The sequence below is a fragment of the Lycium barbarum genome, chromosome 5 (genome assembly GCF_019175385.1).
Source record: "Lycium barbarum isolate Lr01 chromosome 5, ASM1917538v2, whole genome shotgun sequence".
In the NCBI taxonomy this organism is placed as follows: Eukaryota; Viridiplantae; Streptophyta; class Magnoliopsida; order Solanales; family Solanaceae; genus Lycium; species Lycium barbarum.
Genome location: NC_083341.1, coordinates 100,477,854 through 100,494,216, shown reverse-complemented (window position 1 = coordinate 100,494,216; position 16,363 = coordinate 100,477,854). Strand labels below are relative to the sequence as shown.

Here is a 16,363-nt window from a genome sequence, read left to right as displayed (position 1 = left end):
TTCAAAAGTTAATATATGTACATAAACACATAAAATCTATCCTATATATACACTGTAACTTTTTGCCGACCCTCGCCTCCACTTAAATCAGCCCCCAGTCCAGATGCACCGAATTAACTAACTCATTAAACATTTGTCCTCTCCTACATCGCCATGTGTCTTCAGCACAACTGCGGACATAACAGGCTCTTGATACCACGTGACAGGAGTCAAAGATGATTGGAAGGCTCTCCCAATTGGAAGCCATGAGTCTCATATATATAATAGAGAATTTTACATCCAATATGCATCTGATTTCCTTATACAAGACGGACTCTAAATATAAGACTCCCTTCTATTTAAAGTATTAGGAAAATCAAAGTCCTCATATTCATTCCTCTATAAGTTCAAAAATGATTGTTACTTCAGCAATTGATGTAACTCGTCCAGCTTGCTAGATTCAAACGAGTATGGTAGAATCCATACTTCCTTAGCAACCATTGTTGAACTTGAGGTACTAATTAATTCTACATGAGAAATTGAAGGTTGTTGCCAGTTTATTTTCACCTTATGGACATACTTAAATTACTTGCTTTGTGCTTTAATACTTGTTGAGTTGTTGTTCTAACCATTTCCTTGGATAGTTGAATCACAAAAGTTGATTGGTTATTCAGAACTGAGGTCATTCACCAGAAGGAACATCATGTGAAAGATTCATACATATGTACTTGATTCAGTGACATGGTTTTTGATAATCTATGCAATTCAGTATCCATAGGGACATCTTTAGAAACCTTGCATGCCAATGGCTAATGGAAGGAACACTCTTTAATTTTCTTTAAGCAATAACAAGATGCCAGCTGGCCGGAGAAGAAATTTCTTTCTACTTACCATAAAACAGAAAAGAATGCTTAGTATACTTGTTAGATAACCTTTATGGAAATTCAAATCCTTTCATATTAGTGCTTCTTAATTACAATAAATACTGTCACTTGAGCATTAAACTATAGGCTACAACTAAATTATTTTACTGCTGGAAAGTGTTGTTTCTTCTTTTCCATTGATGTGGGGCATTTCCCTCCAAGGTTGTCAATACCAGGAAGTTATGTGAAATATTACAAACGTATAACAAAAGGCCTTTTGCTTTCAGTTTCTGACAAAGAATGGAATATACAACTTTTGGAATTGGTTTGATGATCGGACCTGGTAATTACCATTACAAGAGTGAATTAATTGTCTATACCACTATATGGTTTCTTTCACAGAAAGTACAATATTTAAGTTTCCCTTGTCTAATAGGTATCCACTTGGACGTGTGATTGGAGGAACTGTTTATCCTGGACTAACATTAACCGCAGGCACCTTATGGTGGTGTGTATTACATATTTTTTGGCTTCGATATCATAGTATTATGTAATAACATATTCTGATCTATACCTTATACTGGCAGGATACTTGAATTCTTTGAGTATCCCTCTTTCTGTGGAAACTGTTTGTGTATTTACTGCTCCTACATTCTCGGTTTTTGCAGTTTGGGCAACATACCTTTTAACAAAGGTTTGTTTTTGGCTTAATTAAATCTTTCTTTAATTGTTTCTATGTTCCTTTTACTTTCTTGAAGTGCAGTAACCTTCAATATCACATACTATTTTGTTGTGAATTGAGAGTTCTGAATAATGTTTGTGTGGCGTTTTGATAGGAAGTTAAGGGGGCTGGTGCTGGACTGACAGCTGCAGCTCTTTTGGCCATTGTAAGTTATCATGCATAAATTTAAATTCATTTGATGCCTTCTAAAGATGAAGTCACTTTGTTATCTTTTGAATGTTGTATTCTATTCTATGTACTGAAATAAGATATTAAGCTAATAAGCATATAAGACTCAGAAAGCACGCAGACTACTGGACTTGTGCCATTATACTCAATTATGAACGTGGGCCCGCGACCTGCTTCCTAATATTCCACTCTAACTTACTCTGAAGGAATTTGAGCTATAGATGTTGAAGTAATGGGTGAAGCAGTTCAAGATCTTCATAAACCCCTTTGGAAATCCTTAAGCAACCAATTGGGAAAACTATATAATCTATAACCGCTTTGCACACTTTACTCGAATTTGGAAATCACACGTGAAATTTAACACAAAAATTTAGGAGAGTGAATGGACTTACCAAAGGTTGCCTTTGATACCATGTGAGTAATAAGACAACAAGTTCTCTCAATTCTCCTATATCTCTTATTTCTGACATAATTATCTTCTTAAAGTAGCATTGTTTTGGCAGTAGGAGTATGTTTGCTAGTCTGTACTTAGTTATACGTTGTCTAGTTCTGATTTAATGCTGCCTGTAGGTTCCATCGTACATATCTCGTTCAGTGGCCGGTAGCTATGACAACGAATCTGTAGCCATATTTGCCTTGATCTTCACTTTCTATCTCTATATAAAGGTTCACTTTCCATTTATACAATAATTTCTTTAGAGAAGTATCTCATCATCACCTTCTGTTGTGGAATGATGGTTAATGTTTGATGCAGACACTGAATACTGGTTCCCTCTTTTATGCTACTCTCAATGCCTTGGCATACTTTTATATGATAACCATTTACTTCGTCCATAGCGATTGTTTATTTTTATCTCTCATTACACTTGTGTTCCCTGCTACATCATTCTATAATATTCCAATGTTCTTTCAGGTTTGCTCCTGGGGAGGGTATACCTTTATTATCAACCTTATTCCAATGCACGTGCTCATTTGCATCATAGCAGGGCATTATTCTCTGCGGCTTTATATTGCTTATGTTCCTTTTGTAAGTAACCAAGTGTATAGGAACCTTAACTTTATATAAGAAACAGTTAGAAGTGTTTGTTTCACAGTTTCAGAGTGAATTTATTTGCAACAATTTGGTTGTTTGACTATGCCGTGTGAAGCTATTCAACAAGTTTTGACCTTATTTCATGTCTCAAAATCATCTAGTCCAAAAGCATTCTCTTTTACATTTCTTCAATAATATTAAGTTTGTTGTAATCTTCTAGTATCTGGGGTGCAGGTTATCTTGGGAACATTATTGGCCTCATTGGTCACTGTCGTGGGTTTTAATGCAGTAATGACATCAGAACACTTTGCTTCATTTCTGGTAAGGTTAATTTCTGGTAGCATAACCATTGTGGTTTAAGTAAATGATTGATGTGTTCGCCGTTCTTGCATGCGTGGATGCTTTCCTTCTTTATTTCCCATTAGGAGCTCTTTGGGGAGTATCTTTTGTCGTCTTTGCATAAACATTTCGTATTTTGTGGTCTAAATGGGAGAATGATAGAATCTTTAAGCTAGTAAACAGCTTGTTACATTGATTACATGTTCAAAAGATGGTTGTGATTGGGAGTGATCCTATTCCATTTGCTCCTTTTTCCCTGATTTCTCTTTTGATCGGCTGCAAATTCTAATTGCTTTTTGATATAGGAACTCTTTTTTGTTGAACGATATTTATAGTACTGCATTTTGCCATAAAATCTGAAATAACAGGTCAATTGCTTTTCTGTAACTTGTAATTTAGCTGCTCTTAGAGTCCTAATTAAGTTGATTGGAACTCTGAATTTCTGCAAATATACAGGTGTTCATACTGATCAATGTAGTGGGCCTAGTCCATTACATCAAAGGGATTCTCTCACCAAAAATGTTCAAAGTAGCTGTGACTCTTGTTGTATCTGCTGGCTTGTAAGCTCCTCTTATATGCTGCTCCTTGGTCCATAAGCCTCCTTATTACATTCAGTCATTCACGACTATCTTCTTCAGCTTCAACCCTTTGTTTGGGTAGCTATCTTTGGCGATACCAAGAATGAGACTAGAAGAACGCTTAGTGAATTAGTAGTATTACTGAATTAAATTGGATGAACCCGTTTGCATTTTCAAATTTTCTTTTTGAACTAATGGTGATGAGCATTTTATTCTTTGTTCAGGATATTTTGTTGTGCAGTAATAGCTGTACTAATTGCAGTTATTTCTTCTAGACCAACAAAGGGATGGAGTGGACGAAGCCTGAGCCTGCTTGATCCGTATGCTCTTTTCTTTTTTAAGGGCCATGTTATCTTCTACTATGATTTCTCACTCTTTAGTTCACACTTTTCTACTATGAAAAGAAAAATGTTATATCTTCTCACTCTTTAGTTCATCCCTTTAGAAAATTGTTATATCTTCTCTAAAGAAGGCCTATTTAGAACTTCAAAATAAGTTGCAACATATGATTAACTATGCACATTGCATCAAGTGAAAACTGAATCTTGAGGTAGATAGCAGATCTTTCATTTGGTTGAGTCCTTTACCATTTTATACAACTACTACAACTTGAACTCATGGCTTTCAATCACCGTCCCGTGAGTTCTTACCAAAACATACCTTGGATGCTCAATTGCTCAAGTCCGAATTTACAAATTTGACGTCAAAATTTCAATATCTCCACCGTAAGTAGAAAAAATAGTACTCGTAGATGATTTGGGGGTGTACTGATAGAACTTAAATTTGATGGGATTTTTCACTCAAGCTAATGAAGTTATATTAGGAGTTAGTATCTATATGACTCTAATGCATAGGTTGTTGGCGGTCTTGAGCTTGGTTGTGGGCTGTCGGTTGAAGTTATCACCAACATAAAAACAATTTGTCCAGAGGGCTTGATACAATTATGTATATACTCTAGCTTTAGGGGTATGTAACATTTAGATCTTCATTACTATGACTAAACTAGCTTATTCTAGGACGATTATTAATGAGTTGTACCCCTCCCCTCTACCTCTATCTCTCTTTCGAGCACTGCAGCAAAATATTCTTGGGATTTAATCTTCTACTTTGTGCTTTCACCTTCTTACATCTTGTCTCACATTCTACTGGAGTTGCTCAAAGAAAATAGTTAAGATTCCACAATGCCGACTGAAAATCTAAACAGTATTCTTGCTATTGCATTGGTGGATAGTTTTGATGCCTCTGGTACCGTTGGTTTATTATAATTGTTATTTCCCCTGCAGCATTCTGAAGTAAATTTTTCTGCCTGTTTGTTTCTTTGAATTGAAACAGAACTTATGCCAGCAAGTATATACCCATCATTGCCAGTGTTAGCGAACATCAACCACCTACTTGGCCTACTTACGTTATGTACATAAATGTATTAGCATTCTTTGTCCCTGCCGGCATTGTTCTGAGTATCCGTATTCATCTTGATCCTCTACAAAATTGTGTTATTTTTACTCTGGCCTTCATTTCATCTTTCCTTTTGCCACGTGCAGGCGTGCTTTTTGCCTCTAACTGATACTAGCTCCTTTGTGGTTCTTTATTTGGTGACTTCAGCATATTTTTCTGGTGTCATGGTATGTGTTCCGTAATTTGCTGGTTTTGTGGTTTATCTTCCATAAGCTCAATCACTTCTGTTTGTTGAAACTATTGGTCCGCCTAATGCTTGTGCTAGCACCAGCAGCATGTATAATGTCTGGAATCGCTCTTTCAGCAGCATTTGATGTTTTCACTCGGTCAATCAAATTTTCATTGATTGGTACATCACAAAGTTCACAGGCTGATGTAGAGCCCTTTTTCCCTTTAGAAGTTTGTGGCTATGGTGATACTTCCAAAACTGCATCCGATTAATCTTGTTCACCATCCAGGCAGGAAATGCTGATAAAAGTGAAGAACCACTAAAGGAAAGACCTTCACAAATAAAGGAGGAGAATGTGGAAAAAGCTCCTATCATTTCAGAACGCGAGAGGAGTCTATTGACCTTACCTATGGAGGCTTCTATTATTGCTATTCTTTTACTAATGCTGTTGGGTGCTTTTTATGTGGTATGTCCTTTGCTATCAAAAAGCAGTTACCTATTTTATTCAGATTTATCCATTCTTCAAGACTTCCAACTGTGTGTATACCATGACATTAGCTTTGTTCCTTTTCCTTTTCCAATTATGATCACTCTTTTAGAGGATAAGTGTCCCAATAATAAGCAAAAGTATTATCTAAGGAGGAAATATATACAAAAGTATCACTGGACCATCTCCTGTAGGACATGTAAGGAAATCAATATGCTATCAACATCACTTGCAGATTTCTTCCTATACAAAAAGTTATAATCATCTAGATTTGTCAAGCCATATGCTTTCCTTTCAAAATACCTCTGTGGCCAAAGTGTCAAATAAGCACAATATGTTTCTCCACACTTGTCTCTGACCCTTGCTTAGTCCCTGGCCCTGCCAACTTAATGTGTTACCTAAGTTGCTCGGACTCGGGTGCGGGAATTCGGCTAAAAATAATTCAAATATCTAAAAATAGAGTTATATGTCTAAATTATGAGACATTATGTGGAAAACTTAGAAGGTATTTCGAGGAGAAAATATTGATCAAGAGGAGAATCCCAGAAGGTGATAAAAAGAAAAAGACTGACATAGAAATTTCAATATACAAGCTATTCCATTTTCTTCAATTTCACCTCAGTTTTTGTAGATCAAGAAGCAAAATTAATGCTGATTTTTTTATTTACATATGTTGGTGAAAAAAGTAACTGGAGAATGTTTCTCAGATTGGTAGATGAGCCACCTATCTTCTTTTTCATGCAACTAGTTCAAGTATCTCATATGAATTAATCTGATATTGTTTTTATCGCATTTGTATTGTTTAAATTGTTCATACTTACTTGTAATGGGGGTTCTTCCTTCTTCATTCACTTAAATAACTGGGAAAATTTTCTTGGTAGGCTCATTGTGTTTGGATGGCAGAAGCCTATTCAACTCCGTCTATTGTCGTAACATCACATTCAGATGATGGACTTGATGTTTTTGATGACTTTAGAGAAGCTTATGCATGGTTGAGCCACAATACCGATGTAGATGATAAAGTGGGTTCAGATCCTTTTCTTTCTATCCATTCTGTGTTTCATTTGATGTTTATAACAGTTCACTTGTACTCACAATCACTGCTAACGACATGGTTATAGATATTGACATGGTTCCTCCAGTGAATAATTTCTGTTTTTCTTGTCGGGTCTTTTGCATTTTCATTTTATGATCCTCGATCTTTTTTCCATGTTTACCATTCCAAATCATGTGCACCTAACTAGTTGATAGCAGCGTTATCCAATGTTTGCAGTTGATAGAGCAGCATTTTTTGTGCTGTTTGTCTTTTCCTCTTAAATCTTTTCAGGTGGCATCATGGTGGGACTATGGTTACCACGCAACATCCATGGCAAACAGAACAGTTATTGTTGACAATAACACATGGAACAATACACACATTGCCCTTGTTGGTACAGCCATGTCCTCCCCAGAAAAGGCAGCCTGGGAAATCTTCAACTCTTTGGATGTCAAATATGTTGTTATAGTCTTTGGAGGTTGATACTTGTCAAAGCTGAGAATTCTTGTTTGTTAGAAAGAGCCTTTGATTTAATGACCTTTCAAACTTCAGGTCTTATTGGTTACCCCAGCGATGACATCAATAAGTTCCTCTGGATGGTCAGAGTAGGTGGAGGTGTATTCCCTCATATCAGGGAACCAGATTATCTGGTATGTCAATGTTACAAATTTCAATTAATTTCTTCTGTGGTCTTGTAATTGACTGTTGTTTTCTGAGAGATTTGGAGGATGTTTTCAGTTTGTTGACCAAACTTGACCATTATTTTCTCAAGTACTATATGAATATAGTACAACCAATTACTTGACAACTGATATTGTTAAATCTCTTTTCCTTAAAAGGCCTAAAAATTGTTTCATCCAGAGATTCTTTATATGGACTATGCACCTTATCTCTGAGTATACACCAAATCATCTATGATACGAAAAGCTTCCTAGGTGCTCATTGATTCTCTCTGATGCTGCTACTTCTACGCTGATCTCAGTCTCTCATTATTTAGTTAAGTGACCATAATGGGACTAATTCTGCCACTTCCAGATTAGATCTCACAGAATGTAGAGTATTCTGACACGGTAGCTATAGGATACAATTAACTTTGAAAGAGGTACCAGTTTTCATAGGCGGATCCAAGACTTGAAGTTTATGTGTTCTTACAACGACTTAAAGTAAATATGCAATAACAATTGAGTTCACTATCAAATATTTATAGTTATTTAGTGATTTTTTTAATATATATACAGGGTGTGGGCAAAAGCTACTAGGTTCACGAACACATGTTATGCTGTGGATCCGCCCTTGCCAGTTTTAGATGTGTCAATGAATTCTGTTTGGGTTTGTGTGTGACGCCTTTAAGCTCATAAGACGCAATGGATGCTTTACTTTATCGAGTGTTCAATGACATATGAACTCATGTATCCCCTTGACATAAATACAATTTTTAATTTAGTGCTAAATGGGGTCTAAAAATTGGTTTAGTTCACAGGTTCAAATGTCAACTAAGATAGTCTAGTATTTCTTTCAATCCTTTATATAAGTTCTTGATTTCGCCACTGGTGGTATGGTTTGAAATGCCATTAATCATTTTCATATCGTTGCAAGAGAGATGGTCGATTTCGAATAGACTCTATGGCCACTCCAACAGCGCTGAACTGCCTCATGTACAAACTATCTTATTACAGGTGCTGAATTCTTGATATAATAATGCAAGGTGTGCTATTGGTGGCCTCACTTTGTGTGTGATCCTTCAAAATATGTTGTATTTGTCTTCTGTTTTAGATTTGTGGAGATAGATGGTAAGGGTTTTGACAGAGTAAGGCAGACTGAAATTGGAAAGAAATATTTCAAGCTCGCTCACTTTGAGGAGGTAAGACTGATTACATACTTTGCATAATTTCATGAAGCAGCACATTGTCATATTGATATTGAACCTATGGATTCAGATGGAAGCTGTATATATTCTTACTATTGTACTTTCTTTTGCCAACTACATTGCAATTCTGGAAAGTCTCCTTGGACAAGGGTTGTTGATTATATCCACTTCTTGTTGTTGAAAAGACTAGGAATGTTGGATGTGTAATCTTTATACAATAACATACCCAGTGTAGTCTCACAAGTAGAGTCTGGGGAAGGTAGGATGTACGCAGACCTTACCTCTACCTTTGGGGTAGAGAGGTTGTCTGCCGTGCTATACTTGCGGTTTGTGTGGAATGATAGTTCACGTTAGATCAATTATACGCATACATTTCTCTAGAGACTATTATCTACTTGAAACCGAGACCTCCCGGTCACACGGTGACTAGTCTTACTTTTGCACTAAGGCTCTCCTTCAAGCTAAATTATATGGTCCATGGACATGTATCCATGTTTGAAGTTGTAATCATTCACCTTCTGGTGTGTTTATTTATTCAGGTGTTCACTACTCAGCACTGGATGGTTCGGATATACAAACTAAAACCTCCTAAGAACAGAATACGTGGAAAGACGAAAAGGTCTAAATTGGTAGGTGTGACCTCTTCTGTGTTTGAATTAATGTGTTTCATTAGAATACTTACATAGGTGTATTCATTTTCCAATCTATGCAGAAAACTAACTTGACTAGCTCCAAAAGAAGTGGAACACAAAAGAAGAATCGTTGGTAGGGGTGGGCATTCGGTATTTTCAAATTTCGGACTCGATAATTCGGTAATTGGTAATCGAAAGTAGATACCAAATATCGAACCGAAAAAGTTCGGTTCGGTAATCGGTATATCAAAATTTGTTTCGCTACGGTATTCGGTAATACCAGAAGTTGGACAACATAACTAAAAGCAAATTCCAAATCTTTCGGTCAATAATGCAATTAGATTTCTGCAATTTGAAACTGTACAAATATGCCATCAGATTTCAATAATCAAATGCAACTTTTTTATACTGTAACTTATGAAGTATCCCGCGCTTCACGCGGTTATAAACTACATTAATAAATTTGCAATCTGAAATTGCTATGAATTTACTAACATAGAATACATGAAAATTTTCATGTATATACATATGATAATTATTTATTAAATCACAAATATAAATATCTATTAAATGTAGTTCTAAATAGAACTACATTTTTCAGTAGCATACTTTACAAAGAGATGAAAGAAAAAGAATACGTGTGTATTGACTTTTCAGTGACTTTGGTACTTGAATTTCTATTTATTATCAAATACGTGTTAGGGTAAATTAATATATTTATTTCATTAGATAGTAGAATTTTCGTTTTCTAAATTTTCTTCTATTCAAATAACTTGTATATGTATAGGAAATGAAAAGTAAAAAAGAATTTAAAACTGAAAGAGCACATATCATGATTTTGACAATTACCTCCAGAACCATATTTTTGGCAATTATTGAAGTGTTTATGAAAAATAATCATATTCACAATCAATTCCCGGCGAATATAATTTGAAAATAACCTTCTCAAATTATTTTTGATTTCTCATCCAGTGTCTGGTACCCACATTGGAGCCCGACTATTTTTGGATTCGTGTCGTATAGGGCTCCATCCCAGGGAATTGGGGGTGGGGGGGGGGGGGGGGGGGGGAGGCTCCCTACTAAAGATTTTTTTATACTCAAAGCTCGAATCTGAGACCTTTAGTTAACAGAGAAACAACCTCTAGGAGATTTTAATTTTTTTTTTCTAAATCAAATATTAAAACATGTCACTCTTCTCTGTCTTTTTTATTTCAAACTTACATTTGTGCGTACAATCCAAACAAAAAGGAGAAAGAAGTAACAATCACGAAATTTCAGCCACATTTTCCCTGTCAACCAAAACGGAGACGAATCTAAGATTTTAAGAGGATGGGTTCACCATTGCTGCTAAGAATTTTTTTTTTTTTTAAAAAAAGAAGCAAAATTGAATTAAGTTGGGTTCGATCCCGCGACCTTAAGGGATTAAATCCAGCACTCAACCAGTGCTCCACTGAATCTTGTTGGACAATGTGTTCATTCAGTTAATATTAGATATATTTTAAGAATTATATATATAATATACCGAGTTTAGTCGGGTGACCGTGTGTTCACATGACCCATTTTTTCTACCTAAATTCACCCCTAAACCAAACAATATTGTCCTACAAAATGATAAGATACAAGTGGAAGCTAAATGTAGGTAACTACTTATAAGTAAATTATAAGCAAGCCAACACTGGCATCTATGGAGCGATGGTAATCCTAATAGATGTATAAGCAGCTTATATTTGAATAAGTCGTTACACTACAAATTCAGCAACAGAACTCCATCATTGTCTATATTAATTCCGCTAGCACCAAGAATAAAAGAAGGGGACTGACAATACGCGCAACGGCTGATAAAGAACCAATCACCATGGCCACTGAGATAGCCGGAGTCAAGATCATAGATCAATAAAATTCTAATTGATGTCATAAACACATCAATTACTTTTCTTGAATTCTAATTTCTATCGTGTGTTTATGGTAAGTGATTCATGAATACTGTTGAACCAACGGAGAGGAAATATTTCATTTTTATAACCACCTAAAAGCAAGCTACAACATGCTCAAGTCGCTTTTGCTCTCTATATATAGTGCATAAAAATACACTTATGAATATGAATAGTCATATGCATTTGTAGGGATAACCAAACGGCTATTTAGGTTTTATTGGGCAAAGCACGCGATTAGGATAGACCTTAATGTCTTTAATTGATAGAGATGCAGTGGGACGTTAGATATAATAATTGAGGCTTTATTAGGGAAAGCAAACTGATAATAAAAGTTTGAATTAGTAAAACGTAAATGCAGGCATAAAGGAGGTCTGTTGAAAAAGAAATAAATAGTAGTAATAATAATAAGGAAAGAGAAAAAATAAGAGTACCTGATTTCTGAAGATTTTTAAAACATAAATAAAGGGAAAAAATTCAAAAAACAAATGAGAAAATAGATAAATAGGAATGGAGGTCATAGAGCGGTGCCATATCACCTTGTCTATGCCTAGGAGTCCGGAGCCAAAATGACTTATTTTTGCAGCCATTAGACCAAAATAGGCTACCTTTTTTTTTTTATACCACAATGGGTATTTCGTTGGTTATCCAACGAAATACCCACACAAGGCACTGTTCATAGCCGGAATTTTTTGTTGCATTTCGCTACACTTGTAGCGAAATGCAACAATTTTTTTTTTTTTTTTTTTTTTGCATTTCGTGAGTTAATCAACGAAATGCAACAATTTTTTTTTTTTTTTGCATTTCGTGAATAAAAAAATGACATAGGAAATTATATATATATATATATATATATATATATATATATATATATATTTTGCATTTCGTTGGTATATCTGCGAAATAGTAAAAAAACAAAATTGTATTTCGTTTATTAAAAAACGAAATATGAAAATAATTTTTTTTTGTATTTTTGTATTTCGTTTATATAAAAAAATAGGAAAATAATTTTATTTTCATTTCGTTTATATAAAAACGAAATAGGAATACATACATACATACATATATATATATATATTTCATATACCAATGAAATAGGATAAATATATATATTTTTTTTGTATTTCATTTATATAAAAACGAAATAGGAAAATAATTATTTTTTTTCGTTTATATACCAATGAAATAGGAATACATATACATATATATATATATATATATATATATATATATATATATATATATATATATATATATATTGCATTTCGTTGGTATATCAACGAAATAGTATATTTTTTCTTTTTTGTATTTCGTTTATTAAAAAACGAAATATGAAAAAAAAAATATTTCGTTCATATCAAAATGAAATTGGAAAATATATATTTATATATATATATTTGGTATTTCGTTTATTAAAAAACGAAATGTGATTTTTTTTTATTTCGTTCATATCAAAACGAAATTGGAATATATATATATATATATATATATATATATATTTTATTTTATTTTTATTATTTTTTTATTTTTTTTTTCTATAACACAGTAAAACAGTACCAATTTTTTTTTTCTATAACGCAGTAAAATACTGCGTTATAGAAACAGTACCAAAAAAATAAAAAATTGCCAACTTTATTTTTTGCAACACTTAGTGTGTTTTTCTCCATACCTTGACCAATCATTAGTCGTGTATCAAGACTCCGAAACGTCAATATTTTATATAGAACCTGATATTTTTTTCTACGTACAGTAATGTAGGCCCAACACATCAAGGATACGTAGACGTTCGGATCATCATTTTAGGTGTTGAAAAGGTGGCCGAAGTAAGTTTTGTTTGAAAAAACTTAGTGTTTGACTGTAAGGTTATTTTAGTCAACTTTATATGTCGAGAAAATTAGTCAGCTTTATTTTCAAAAATTGAAACCGCAGAAGTGAAATTGACATTCACAGCTACATTACCCCGAGTTTTTTACGTTGAAATCTATTGCGTATCATCATCTTATAAGTAAATAAAACTGAAAATTTCACGCCAATTTGGGGGAAAATTGAAATTGAATGGGATAAAAGCTGTTTTTTTAAAAATCGGCTCGACCAAACTACCGCGCGGCAGTTTGTCCGCATAGATCTCGAAAAAATACGCAAGTTCAAAAAAAAAACGCGTAAAACGGACGTCCGAGCGCAAAGTTATGACCATCTAAAGTTTGACGACTTTACAACTAGTTTTTCTCCCTATATTTTTTAGAATTATATTTATATTCAAAATAAAGTTATGTCTTGACTTTACAATTATTTGTTTTTTTGTTTATTAAAAAACGAAATAAGATTTTTTTTTTATTTCGTTCATCTAAAAACGAAATATGAAAATAATGTTTTTTGTATTTTTGTATTTTGTTTATATAAAAAAATAGGAAAATAATTTTATATATAAAAACGAAATAGGAATACATATACCAATGAAATAGGATAAATATATATATATATATATTTTGTATTTCATTTATATAAAAACGAAATTGGAAAATATTATTTTTTTATATGAATATATATTTTGTTGGTATATAAACGAAAAAAAATAATTATTTTCCTATTTCGTTTTTATATAAATGAAATACAAAAAAAATATATATATATTTATCCTATTTCATTGGTATATGTATTCCTATTTTGTTTTATATATAAAATTATTTTCCTATTTTTTTATATAAACGAAATACAAAAATACAAAAAAAATTATTTTCATATTTCGTTTTTTAATAAACGAAATACAAATTATTTTTTTTACTATTTCGTAGATATACCAACGAAATGCAAATATATATATATATATATATATATATATATATATATATATATATATATATATATATATATATATATATTTCGTTTTTATATGAACGAAATTAATTTTTTTTTTATCATATTTCGTTTTTTAATACACGAAATGCAAAATATATATATATATAATTTCCTATTTCGTTTTTTTATTCACGAAATGCAAAAAAAAAAAAAAAACACATATTTCGTTGATTAATTCACGAAATGTAAAAAAAAAAAAAAAATTGTTGCATTTCGTTGATTAACTCACGAAATGCAACAAAAAAAAAATTGTTGCATTTCGCTGATTAACTCACGAAATGCAAAAAAATAAATATATATATATTTGTTGCATTTCGCTACAAGTGTAGCGAAATGCAACAAAAAATCCCGGCTATGAACAAAAAATTCCGGCTATGAACAGTGCCTTGTGTGGGTATTTCGTTGGATAACCAACGAAATACCCATTTGGTATAAAAAAAAAGGCTGCCTATTTTGGTCTAATGGCTGCAAAAATAAGCCATTTTGGCTCCGGACTCCTATGCCTAGCTTTATATTATATACTAGTTTAGTGTACGCGCTTTGCGCGTGACCCAAGCGCGTACCTCATTTGACAACAAACATAAAAAAAGAAATTAAACTTAGCTACGAACTTACTCTATATACCAAACCTCATGTATTTTAGTGGAAGAGTAGAGGGACGGGCCAATTATCTACCAGCATCTCTCTAGGGTTCTCGATAAAACCTATTGGTAATATTAGCAGATTTTAAAATCAACTCCAATGTGTACCACTTGACTCTGATTTTTGTGTCATAAAAAAACTTTGGCCCTATAAATACTTAAAGTTAGGTTTTTAACAATGATTCTGATCTTTTGGGAGCATTAACTTTTAGCCTTGGATATTTGTGAAGTGGTTGGAGCATTTAAAGCACCAACTTCATCCTCATTCCACATTGTATTAGCATTGTAAGTACATTATGTTAACTTTTAAGCTTTCTTTGTTAACCAAAATGATGAGTAACTAATTTTAATTCTAAGGTTGTGGACCCCATGATGGGTGTTATGTGAATGGATTTCTACTATTAATATATGCATAATGGTTGTTGGTATTAATTCTATCTTTGTGCGTTAGCGTTGGGTAATGATTGCAAGCATTAGCCTAAGCCATTATACTAACTTTTCTTGGGAAAGAGAGTTAGTATTGGTAAGATTGAATAACAATGACTCGGGGCGTTAACCCTCGTTTAATAGACTAACTTAGGGATAAGAACAAGTCTAATTGGCATTATTGGTCGCTCTTCGAGTTCAACTCTTTCACATTTGGAAAAATCATAAAGAGGAAATACGGCCTAACTGTTGGAAAATATTAGGAAGTCCTTAAGAGATCAAGTGCATACTCTTAGAACAACCATTAGAAGTATATCACATTGAAATCTGAAGCATAATATCTAATCAAAGTGGGGAACAAAACTTTAGTCTCTCTCTCGCATTAAGTACAATTCAAGTCAAAGTATTCAATTACATTACACAACAAATATTTCAAACTATTCGGAATAGGATTAAAGCCTTTAAAGACTAGTATCGCATGCAATTAGTACCCTTTTCTCTCCATATTCCCTATGGGATTCGACCCCAACCTTGTTTGGGTTATTATATTTGACAACGACCGTTTTACGCCACTCATAGGTGTAATTTAAGCATATCAAATTTTGGCGCCGTTGCCGGGGAATACGGTTTTGAAATTACTGATTGTTGTGTACTTTTCTTTAAAACTTTTTCTATTCCATCACACCTTGTTTGCTATTTTGGTGAACCGGGTGAACATGGCAGGAAGACATAATCGAAATCAAGGAAACCAAGGTGGGCTCCAAGTGAACCCACCTGCACAAGAAGAGGAGAAAGATGAGAATATATTTGCAGAATTCATCAATGAAGCTAATTATGCTTCTGTTGTGGTTCCTCCTAGGACTGGAAATGCTACTTTCAAAATTGATAGTTCTATCTATCAGCTGCTGAAACTTGAAGGTTATTTCCGAAATTCTTCGGAGGACTGTCCACTCCGACATTTCAAGAACTTCCTGCAAGTATGTGCTCAACAATCTCAAGGTGTTGTTTCTGCTGATGCACTTCGGTTACGGGTCTTCAAATATTCCTTGGCTGGCCAAGCAAGGGAATGGTATGAAAAGCTTCCCAGCAATTCTATTCATACCTGGAGCGAGCTAGCCAATACATTTCTGAAGAAGTGGTTCCCACCAAGCAAAAAGGCTG

The 16,363-nt window shown here is 33.6% G+C and overlaps 1 protein-coding gene across 1 annotated transcript; it reads left to right on the top strand.

The window, feature by feature from the left end:
- Nucleotides 1-1,142: 1,142 nt before the first annotated feature.
- Nucleotides 1,143-9,752, top strand: LOC132639588 (dolichyl-diphosphooligosaccharide--protein glycosyltransferase subunit STT3A-like). Its single transcript, XM_060356028.1, has 21 exons — nt 1,143-1,185; nt 1,245-1,337; nt 1,430-1,536; nt 1,679-1,729; nt 2,323-2,418; nt 2,507-2,581; nt 2,666-2,779; nt 3,020-3,106; nt 3,581-3,684; nt 3,927-4,022; nt 5,035-5,152; nt 5,244-5,322; nt 5,399-5,532; nt 5,616-5,792; nt 6,695-6,835; nt 7,141-7,327; nt 7,402-7,499; nt 8,446-8,525; nt 8,623-8,710; nt 9,256-9,345; nt 9,429-9,752. Exons 1-21 carry the CDS (start codon nt 1,143-1,145, stop codon nt 9,483-9,485), a joined length of 2,115 nt encoding a protein of 704 aa, XP_060212011.1. The 3' UTR covers nt 9,486-9,752.
- Nucleotides 9,753-16,363: the final 6,611 nt, after the last annotated feature.

Excerpts from the sequence above, each read along its gene's own strand:
- LOC132639588 (XM_060356028.1), top strand. The coding sequence starts at position 1,143 with ATGGAATATACAACTTTTGGAATTGGTTTGATGATCGGACCTG. Across the intron at positions 1,186-1,244 it reads TGGTTTGATGATCGGACCTG|AAAGTACAATATTTAAGTTT; the intron begins GTAATTACCATT and ends TTTCTTTCACAG. Across the intron at positions 2,582-2,665 it reads ATATGATAACCATTTACTTC|GTTTGCTCCTGGGGAGGGTA; the intron begins GTCCATAGCGAT and ends ATGTTCTTTCAG.